Consider the following 11,391-nt stretch of genomic DNA (forward strand, 5'->3'; position numbering starts at 1 on the left):
CGGTAGTAGCCAACCATCCCTAAAAAACGGCGTAGCTCTCTTCTGGTGGTAGGTGCGGGAAATGCGTTTATAGCTGAGACCTTGGCATCTACAGGGCGCACCTGACCATGGCCGACCTGTTTACCAAGATAAGTAACAGTGGCCTTCCCAAACTCGCACTTTGCTAAGTTCAGGGTTAGAGAAGCGGTTGCTAGACGTTCACACACTACCCTTAGAGTGTTAACATGATCAGACCACTCAGTTGAATAAATTACCAGATCATCAAGGTAAGCACTACAATTAGGAACTCCAGCCAATACTGTGTTAACCAGGCGTTGGAAAGTGGCTGGTGCGTTCGCATCCCAAATGCCATGACAGCATATTGTAGGAAGTGATCTGGGGTCACAAAGGCAGAGATGTCGGAGGCACGTGGGGTTAACGGCACCTGCCAGTAACCTTTAGAAGATCTAATTTGGTTACATAAGTAGCAGCACCAACAGTATCAATACAGTCATCCAGTCTGGGTAACGGGAACGAGTCGGGCACTGTGACAGCATTGACTTTCCGATAGTCCGTACATAATCTGGATGTCCCATCAGGTTTAGGAACCAGAATGCACGGAGAACTCCAAGGACTTGAACTTGGCATAGCCAGGTTATTCTCCAGCAAATAACCGACCTCACCCCTCATTATCTTTCTCTTAGCGACGTTGACACGATAAGGATGTTGCTTGATAGGTGCAGCGTTTCCAACATTAATGTCATGTTCTAACACATTTGTACATGTAGGAACATCATTAAAAAGACATGGAAAGCTGTGTAACAGTCTCACAATCTCATCTGACTGTCTGTCCGTTAAATGAATCAGGCTTGACGGGGAGAGACAGCAGCATCTCTGAATTGGGCAATCTAGCACACTGCTGCTGAGTATTGCGCAACTCCAAACCATCTCCGTCCACATCATTAACATGACCTCCCACTACAGCCGTAGCAGCAACAGAGACAGCCGACTCGGCCAGTTTCTCTGGACTGTCTACCTGAGTGACGGGTCTGTTGTGGTATGTCTTCAACATGTTAACGTGGCACACACGAGATTGGCGTTTTCTATCAGGAGTCTGTATCACATAGTCAGTTTCAGTTAGTTTCTTTTCAATGACATAAGGCCCAGAGAAACGTGCTGACAATGACGCTCCTGGCACAGGCAACAACACAAGAACTCGGTCACCTGGCTGCAGTGAACGGAAACAGCCTGTGTGTCATAGTGTCGTTTCATCCGTTTCTGTGAGGGGAAGACAGCGCTTCCTTTGCTAGAGCACAGGCAGCATGTAGGCGCTCACGGCAAAGCGACTAACGTAGTCCAACACATTTTCTTTCACACACAACTCTTGTGACAAAAAACTGATCCTTAAGGACTTTCATAGGTCCTCTCATGGTGTGTCCAAACACCAGTTCAGCTGGGCTGAACCCTAGGGATTCCTGTACTGTCTCACGGACAGCAAACAATACTAGAGGAACTCCTCATCCCAATCTTTCTCAGATTCCAAGCAATATTTACGGAGCATAGACTTCGGGGTCTGATGCCAGCGTTCAAGCGCACCCTGAGACTCTGGGTGATATGCGCTTGACACACGGTGTGTAACTGACAAGGATTTTAACACTTGTTTGAAAAGTTTAGAAAGGAAATTCGTACCCTGATCAGTTTGTATCACCTTAGGTAATCCAAAAGTTGAGAAGAATTTGATCAACGCTTTACTCACCACCGGAGCAGTAATCCTTCGCAGAGGAATGGCCTCTGGGTACCTGGTGGCCACACACATAATTGTCAACATAAACTGGTTACCAGATTTTGTTTTGGTAATGGTCCAACACAATCAACCATCACATGTTCGAATGGTTCACCTATGGCCGGTATGGGACAAAGAGGCGCGGGGAAATAACCTGGTTCGGTTTCCCAACTACTTGACAGGTGTGGCAAGTCCGACAGAACTGAGCCACATCTTGTTTTAAGCCAGGCCAAAAGAAATGTCGCAAAACTCGATCATAAGTCTTGGTGACTCCCAGATGTCCGGACCACTGGTGATCATGAGCGAGGGATAAAACATTTTGTCGAAAGGCTGTAGGAATCACTATTTGGTAAACAGCATTCCAATCTCCGCTAAGGCGTCAACATGGGATGTCCATTTACGCATGAGGAGATTACCATCAATGAAGTATGCCATGTTTTTTCTTCTTTAGCTCGTCCCTCTGAGACAACACTAGAAAAACATTTAGCCAGGCTAATGTCAACCTGTTGGTTAGCGATCAGCTGCTCACGAGTAACTGGTAACTGTATTGCCTCAGCAACAAGTTCCATTTCCTTCTTCCTTTCTCTGGGCTGTTGGTCAGACTGCACCAGCTTACCAGAGGTAGCACCCGAACTATCCTCTGGGTCACACTCTCTGAATAGAATCGTGTCTGACAAATCTACCACTTCACCCACTTGTCGTGCTTGAGCACGTGTGACAGCACAAGCGGGGAACACATCCGGATAACCCTGTGCCAGCTCCTCGAGAGAGAGACTGGTCACTTTTATCCAATACCTCCAATATGGTATTACCTTTCCTCCGGCAAATATCGTTGCCCATTATAAAGGTCACCCCTTTTACTGGCAACATCGGACGTCGACGCCAACTCTGAACAATCCACTGACTAACTCCAGAGTGTACGTTCACAAAGTGCAATGGCACTGGGGACGAAACCCATTTCAATTCCTTGTACTAACACACTGGAACCACAATATGTATTATTAGACAAGGGCAACACATCAGATAGTATGAACGACTGCGCCGCACCAGTATCTCTGAGGATTCTAACTGGACGCTGAGACGCTCGTCATCTGATATAGAAACAAACCCCTCAAAAATGAACGGTTCATAACTGTGATCTGGGACAGGGACTTTCAAACCACATTCACTATGCGGCTTCTGTCTTGATTCCGGCCCTTACAACCGTCATCGAATCAGCCCAACACCCGTTGGCGGCCTGGCGTGCTGAGGCATCCCCGGTTTGCGTTTAGCAGAAAGCAATCATTAACTATATGTCCCACCTTATGACAATAGAAACAGTGACGCACATCTTTTGGGGCGTGCTGGATGTACTGCTGGTCGACTAGGACTAGAAGTTAGCAACTCCGCAGCCCTGCTCTCCGTACGAGCCGAAAACACGCTCTTACGCGTCAACACAAACTTCGTCTGCCAATACAGACGCTTCCGACAGTGAGGATACTTTCTGTTCGTTCAGATAAACTACAATGCGTTCCGGTAAACAATTTTTAAACTCTTCTAACAAGATTAACTCCCGTAGAGAGTTAAAATCAGTTACCTTACTAGCACTGTGCCATTTGTCAAACAGATTTCCTTTGTCTCTAGCAAACTCCACATAAGTCTGAGTAGGGAGACTTTTTATGAGACCTAAATCTCTGTCGATATGCCTCAGGAACAAGCTCATAGGCACGAAGAACAGTAGCTTTGACCACCTCATAATTCAAACTGTCTTCAAGAGGTAGCGCTGCCAGAACCTCTTGGGCTTTACCTGTCAGTTTACACTGAAGTAATAGGCACCATACCTCTTCGGCCATTTCAATGCTACCGCTATACGTTCAAAAACACTGAAATAGGAATCAACCTCTGACTCCCTGAACACAGGTACCAAGGTGATCTGCCTACTAATATCAAACGTAGCAGATGACACAGCTGGTGAGGATGGCTCACTAGCAGGCATAGTATTAGCAGAGACTAACCTCGCTGTTTCTGCCTCTAGTTCCATTTCACGCATCGCCAGTTCTTGATCAAGCCTACGCGTCTCCAGTTCTTGATCAAGCCTACGCGCTCCAGTTCCATCTTACGCGTCTCCTGTTCTATCTTACGCTGTCTCCTGTTCTATCTTACGCGTCTCCTGTTCTGCCTCTAGCTCCATTTTACGCATCTCCAGCTTGTCTTGCCTGATTTGTGCCCGCTCTTCCGCCTCTATTTGGAGCCGTGTCGAGGCGGACATCCATCCTGGCATCACTGTCAGTCAGTGGGGAGAGTGGGTCATAACGGGCAATGTGGCTGGAGCCTTAGCCTCGTCCTCAGACACTGATGGGCTTACAGGAACAGCAACCACATCCCCTACAGGAGCAGCAGACTCAGGCGGCGGTAACTCAAGCACTCGCTCGTTTAACAATATCGCTAACACTACTTCCCTAACTTCTGCTTTCACTAAACCCCTCGGTATGGGTACAGAAAAGTGGTCAGCCAAAGCCTGTAGATCCACTCTACGGCAATTATCAAAAACCTCCCACGTAGGGTTTTCCAAAAATGCCTCCAACTCAAAAGTAGCCATCCTACTAGCAACACGAGCCGTCGACTACTGAACACACAAAAAAAACAGGTAGTTACAGCTGCTAAGCTCAACACTGAACCAGACACTTACTAATTTGCACGAGTAGCATGGGATAGATCCCGGACGAGCCCCCACTTTATGTTACGAACCCCGTGGCTCTAAACATCTAGGGTGGATGGACATGAGACCCGTAACATAAATTCATGTAAATTATAAGTGTGACATGGAATAGTGAGAACAAATAAGACACAACTACCATGAACTACCGTCAAACACAAAGTGTTTATTTATGAACACACGGTAAGGGTTTGGGAAAAAGGGCTGAGCAGGACCCAAGAAATGAAACAATAGTGTAAAACCCCTAAACTGATCTAGCCTGCCTAAAGAACCGCTAGGCTACTGCTACCATACAAAAATACAGTGGGTGGTCCGCTCAGGTCTAACTGGTGTTTATAGACAGATTTCGTCCTACGGGTAATGTACGCCCAAGGGCATCTAGCTTAAACCCCCTTTCCCAAAAAAACACACAAAGCTACTAAACAGGGTAATCATCAACTAGCGAGTACACAACACACAGGACACCACCGTGTCCATACTCACATATGGCAAAAATCTCTCTCTCTTGCAACAAACACAAGTCTGGTTTTATACAATGGGCTGTGTGATTCAACAAACGAGTAACAGGTGGTGCTATTCACAGGAATGTTCACTGATTGGTCCAATCAGCAGACACCTCAACGACCACCAATCAGGAACATACAGGACACCTGTGATTAGGGCAGAAAGAGTAGAAACACACAAAAACACAGGATACCTGTATCCGTAACAAGGAAGAAGAAGGATGAGTACAACCCCAAGAACACCATCCCAACCGTGAAGCATGGAGGTGGAAACATCATTCTTTGGGGATGCTTTTCTGCAAAGGGGACAGGACGACTGCACCGTATTGAGGGGAGGATGGATAGGGTCATGTATCGCGAGATCTTGGCCAACAACCTCCTTCCCTCAGTAAGAGCATTGAAGATGGGTCGTGGCTGGGTCTTCCAGCATGACAACGACCCGAAACACACAGCCAGGGAAACTAAGGAGTGGCTCCGTAAGAAGCATCTCAAGGTCCTGGAGTGGCCTAGCCAGTCTCCAGACCTGAACCAAATAGAACATCTTTGGAGGGAGCTGAAAGTTCGTGATTGCCCAGCGACAGCCCCGAAACCTGAAGGATCTGGAGAAGGTCTGTATGGAGGAGTGGGCCAAAATCCCTGCTGCAGTGTGTGCAAACCTGGTCAAGACCTACAGGAAACGTATGATCTCTGTGATTGCAAACAAAGGTTTCTGTACCAAATATGAAGTTCTGCTTTTCTGATGTATCAAATACTTATGTCATGCAATAAAATGCAAATTAATTACTTAAAAATCACACAATGTGATTTTCTGGATTTTTGTTTTAGATTCCGTCTCTCACAGTTGAAGTGTACCTATGATAAAAATGACAGACCTCTACATGCTTTGTAAGTAGGAAAACCTGCAAAATCGGCAATGTATCAAATACTTGTTCTCCCCGCTGTATCTATCCAGCTAATAGACATAGCATGTATCTATCCAGCTAATAGACATAGCATGTGTCTATCTAGCTAATAGACATAGCATGTATCTATCCAGCTAATAGACATAGCATGTATCTATCCAGCTAATAGACATAGCATGTGTCTATCCAGCTAATAGACATAGCATGTATCTATCCAGCTAATAGACATAGCATGTATCTATGCAGCTAATAGACATAGCATGTATCTATCCAGCTAATAGACATAGCATGTATCTATCCAGCTAATAGACATAGCATGTGTCTATCCAGCTAATAGACATAGCATGTGTCTATCCAGCTAATAGACATAGCATGTATCTATCCAGCTAATAGACATAGCATGTATCTATCCAGCTAATAGACATAGCATGTGTCTATCCAGCTAATAGACATAGCATGTATCTATCCAGCTAATAGACATAGCAGTTATCATCCAGATAATAGACATAGCAGTTATCTATCCAGCTAATAGACATAGCATGTATCTATCCAGCTAATAGACATAGCATGTATCTATCCAGCTAATAGACATAGCATGTATCTATCCAGCTAATAGACATAGCAGTTATCTATCCAGCTAATAGACATAGCATGTGTCTATCCAGCTAATATACATAGCATGTATCTATGCAGCTAATAGACATAGCATGTATCTATCCAGCTAATAGACATATCATTTATCTATCCAGCTAATAGACATAGCATGTATCTATGCAGCTAATAGACATAGCATTTATCTATCCAGCTAATAGACATAGCAGTTATCTATCCAGCTAATAGACATAGCATGTGTCTATCCAGCTAATAGACATAGCATGTGTCTATCCAGCTAATAGACATAGCATGTATCTATCCAGCTAATAGACATAGCATTTATCATCCAGCTAATAGACATAGCATTTATCAATCCAGTTGAGTTGTGACAGTGACTTACTGTCAGGCTTCTCCTTGGTCATGCCACACTGGGCCCTGAGGGACCTGGCTACCCTCACCACTTCCTGGACCAGAGTGAAGTCTGCTTCCTCCTGGGGGAAGTGCCAGTGTGCCTGGCAGGAAGTTGAGCAGAAATAACAAAAGAAAGAAGAGTCGTAAAGAGGAAAAGAGATAGAGGAGAGAGAGAGAGAAAGAGGTAAAACAAACAAAACAAGGAAGGAGAGAAACCAAAAACACAGACTGACTATTAGTTTCTCAGCACTAATGACATTACCATAGTACACTCTTAGAAAAAGGGTTCCGAAGGTTTCTCCAACTGTCCCCATAGGATAACCCTTTTTTTGTTCCAGGTAGAACCCTTTTTGATTCCATGTAGAACCCTCTGTGGAAAGGGTTCTACATTGAACCCAAAAGGGTTCTACCTGGAACCAAAAAAACAGTTCTTCAAAGGCTTATCCTATGGGGACAGCCGAAGAACCCTTTTAGGTTCTAGATAGCACCTTGTTTTCCAAGAGTGTCCAAGCCTCATAAGTTTGTAATGATCCTGACAGCTCTATAGCCAATAGGGTTTCATTAAGTCTATAGCTTTCTAGTCAGTAGTTTTATAGCTATACAAGTGCTATAAACCTCACACCAGTATGGACATAATGGGTATAGAGTGTGTGTGTGTGTGTGTGTGTGTGTGTGTGTATTATTATCTACTACTACACATTTCAGTTGAATGCATTCAGTTGTGCAACTGACTACTACTCTCTTACCAGTTGTGCAGACTGTGGGTATGGCTGCAGACACAAGCTAGCCATGGCGCCATCACCACCCTCTCCCCTGAGAAGGTGGAGCCTCTGCCAGAGCTCCTCAGTGAGGAACGGCATGAAGGGAGAGAGCAGGGCCAGAGAGACAGACACACAGTGGTAGAGGACAACCCTGACCATCTGGCTCTCTCTCTGGCTGCCTCTCCCAGTGTGCACTGTGTCGATCTGGCCCAAAGCCCCGGCTCCAGAGTCCTGCTGGCTCAGCACTGGCTTGATGCACTCCTACACCGCCCAGAGAGAGAAGGGGGAGGGGGAGGGGGTGGAGAGAGAGAGAGAGAGAGAGAGACAGAGAGAGACAGAGGAAGAGAGAGAGGGAGAGGGAGTTAAATAGAGAGAGTTGTAGAGATAGGGGAAAGACCCAGTTAGAGAGAGAGAGAAGACAGAGTTTCTCCTCAGTCATACAGTTGAAGTCGGAAGTTTACATACGCTTAGGTTGGAGTCATTAAAACTCGTTTTTCAACCACTCCACAAACTTCTTGTTAACAAACTATAGTTTTGGCAAGTCGGTTAGGACATCTACTTTGTGCATGACACAAGTCATTTTTCCAACAATTGTTTACAGACAGATTATTTCACTTATAATTCACTGTATCACAATTCCAGTGGGTCAGAAGTTTACATACACAAAGTTGACTGTGCCTTTAAACAGCTTGGAAAATTCCAGAAAATGATGTCATGGCTTTAGAAGCTTCTGATAGGCTAATTGACATCATTTGAGTCAATTGGAGGTGTACCTGTGGATGTATTTCAAGGCCTACCATCAAACTCAGTGCCTCTTTGCTTGACATCATGGGAAAATCAAAAGAAATCAGCCAAGACCTCAGAAAAAAAAATTGTAGACCTCCACAAGTCTGGTTCATCCTTGGGAGCAATTTCCAAACGCCTGAAGGTACCACGTTCAGCTGTACAAACAATAGTACGCAAGTATAAACACCATGGAACCACGCAGCCGTCATACCGCTCAGGAAGGAGACCCGTTCTGTCTCCTAGAGATTAACGTACTTTGGTGCGAAAAGTGCAAATCAATCCCAGAACAACAGCAAAGGACCTTGTGAAGATGCTGAAGGAAACAGGTACAAAAGTATCTATATCCACAGTAAAACGAGTCCTATATCGACATAACCTGAAAGTCCGCTCAGCAAGGAAGAAGCCACTGCTCCAAAACCGCCATGAAAAAGCCAGACTACGGTTTGCAACTGCACATGGGGACAAAGATCGTACTTTTTGGAGAAATGTCCTCTGGTCTGATGAAACAAAAATAGAACTGTTTGGCCATAAAGACCATCGTTATGTTTGGAGGAAAAAGGGGGTTGCTTGCAAGCCGAAGAACACCATCCCAACCGTGAAGCACGGGGGTGGCAGCATCATGCTGTGGGGGTGCTTTTCTGCAGGAGGGACTGGTGCACTTCACAAAATAGATGGCATCATAAGGAAGGAAAATGATGTGGATATATTGAAGCAACATCAAGACATCAGTCAGGAAGTTAAAGCTTGGTCGCAAATGGGTCTTCCAAATGGACAATGACCCCAAGCATACTTCCAAAGTTGTGCCAAAATGGCGTAAGGACAACAAAGTCCTGACCAAAATCCTATAGAAAATGTTTGGGCAGAACTGAAAAAGCGTGTGCGAGCAAGGAGGCCTACAAACCTGACTCAGTTACACCAGCTCTGTCAGGAGGAATGGGACAAAATTCACCCAACTTATTGTGGGAAGGTTGTGGAAGGCTACCCAAAACGTTTGACCCAAGTTAAACAATTTAAAGGCAATGCTACCAAATACTAATTGAGTGTATGTAAACTTCTGACCCACTGGGAATGTGATGAAATAAATAAAAGCTGAAATAAATCACTCTCTACTATTATTCTGACATTTCACATTCTTAAAATAAAGTGGTGATCCTAACTGACCTAAGACAGGGAATATTTACTAGGATTAAATGTCAGGAATTGTGGAAAAACTGAGTTGTAAATGTATTTGTCTAAGGTGTATGTAAACTTCCGACTTCAACTGTAGATGTCCATTACTAAACTACGGCCCATGACAGATTCTCCTCACCAGGTAGATGTCACAGAGGCTGTGCAGCCAGAAGGAGTGCAGGGCAGCAGTAACAGAATGGAGCTCGTATCTCTCAAAGCCCCGCTCACACTGGAGCACTGTGCTGTAGAGCCTGGAACACACCCACTGGTCCATACTGTTCAGAGGAGAGGTCTGGACAGAGACAGAGACAGACAGAGAGACAGAGAGGGAGGGAGGGAGGGAGCGACAGAGAGAGGGAGAGAGAGAGAGAGAGAGAGAGAGAGAGAGAGAGAGAGAGAGAGAGAGAGAGAGAGAGAGAGAGAGAGAGAGAGAGAGAGAGAGAGAGAGAGAGAGAGAGAGAGAGAGAGAGAGAGAGAGAGAGAGAGAGAGAGAGAGAGAGGAGAGAGAGAGAGAGAGAGAAAGAGAGACAGACAGAGAGTCATATTTACAATCAATATTTCCAGCAATAACTAGGTTTCCATCCCACCTTATAAAGCCAGTAAAGGACTGATAGATGTCTGATAGATGTCTGATAACAGGCCTGATGGAAACAGAACATTAATACACTTTCCAAATGTCAACAAAACAAAATGCACTAGACAAGGTTGGATCTTTTTGCGTCTGTATAATTAACAATGCAAGAAATGGCGGTGGAAACGCGTTCATGCGCAAATATTGATATAACAACCATCATATCTAAGTAAACTTGGAGTCGCACGATGACATGTTGTGTGGTCCTCCCACTACGACTCGGGAGAGCATGCAGTTTATTAGGCTACAGATGAAATAAGTTATGATGAACTTGCTGATTCTTATTCAGGTGACATGATGATCGATGCTTGCCTGCCTTTTGACAGTAAAATTAATATTTTGTCCATAATAATCTCATCATGTTGGTAGCCTGTATCTGCGAGCTGTTTGGCTAGAGCGCACGTGCCAAGACGTGAGTGCTTTGGAACAAAATGATCAGAAGAGTAAAACGTTCGATGGAAAGCCATTTAACTTGTATTTATTATTCGGTACATGAATTCAAGTTATTTTTTTGTGCTTTACATTTTACATTTTAGTCATTTAGCAGACGCTCTTATCCAGAGCGACTTTACTTCTTTACGCACAGCCTTTTATCTGCAACAAATCAATTTAAATGGAAACACGTCTCTGCTGGGAAAATGCGCACACTGTTTTTAAGCGGACTTTAGAAAATGTGCATGAAAATCCGTCGGCCAATAGCGAGTAATTTGTGGTAAGTGCATGGGGGCCACCTCGACTACTGGAGGGAAACCTAACTAATCATTGGAATTGAAAAAACGAAAAAAATCTGTGATCATTATGGGGCGAATCCAAACATCCACATTCACATTTTCCCTTAGTCTCCCATTGACATTAATTCATGACTAAGTGAAAATGTCTGCTGGTGTTCCAGTACAGTTTACCTGTGCCAGGGTTCCCAGTTCAGCCCCTCTGTCCTCCAGTACACCCAGTGTGAATCTCACTGTCTGCCACATCTTGTTACAGAAGTGTCTACAGCTCAGCACCTGGGACACAGACAGACTGATGTCCTCACCTGACGGACGGATGGACGGACAGAGAGAGAGAGAGAGACACACACACAGAGACAGACAGACAGTGATATTGTAGCTATGGAAACAAATAAAAAATTTTGTCAGAACTTTTTGAAGACTACCTGGGCTATTCTCTAGAGTAAAA

At 44.7% G+C, this 11,391-nt stretch overlaps 1 protein-coding gene across 1 annotated transcript in view; it reads right to left on the minus strand.

Moving 5' to 3' along the window:
• The window catches only part of vars2 (valyl-tRNA synthetase 2, mitochondrial), a gene marked incomplete at its 5' end in the record, with an annotated part of 29,781 nt that overhangs the window by 4,667 nt on the left and 13,723 nt on the right, over window positions 1–11,391 (minus strand). Inside the window, 4 exon segments of the mRNA XM_045226459.1 lie at window positions 6,857–6,968; window positions 7,614–7,889; window positions 9,724–9,876; window positions 11,118–11,248. Coding sequence (XP_045082394.1) covers window positions 6,857–6,968; window positions 7,614–7,889; window positions 9,724–9,876; window positions 11,118–11,248 — 672 coding nt within the window.

Source organism: Coregonus clupeaformis, chromosome 17 (assembly GCF_020615455.1).
Source record: "Coregonus clupeaformis isolate EN_2021a chromosome 17, ASM2061545v1, whole genome shotgun sequence".
In the NCBI taxonomy this organism is placed as follows: Eukaryota; Metazoa; Chordata; class Actinopteri; order Salmoniformes; family Salmonidae; genus Coregonus; species Coregonus clupeaformis.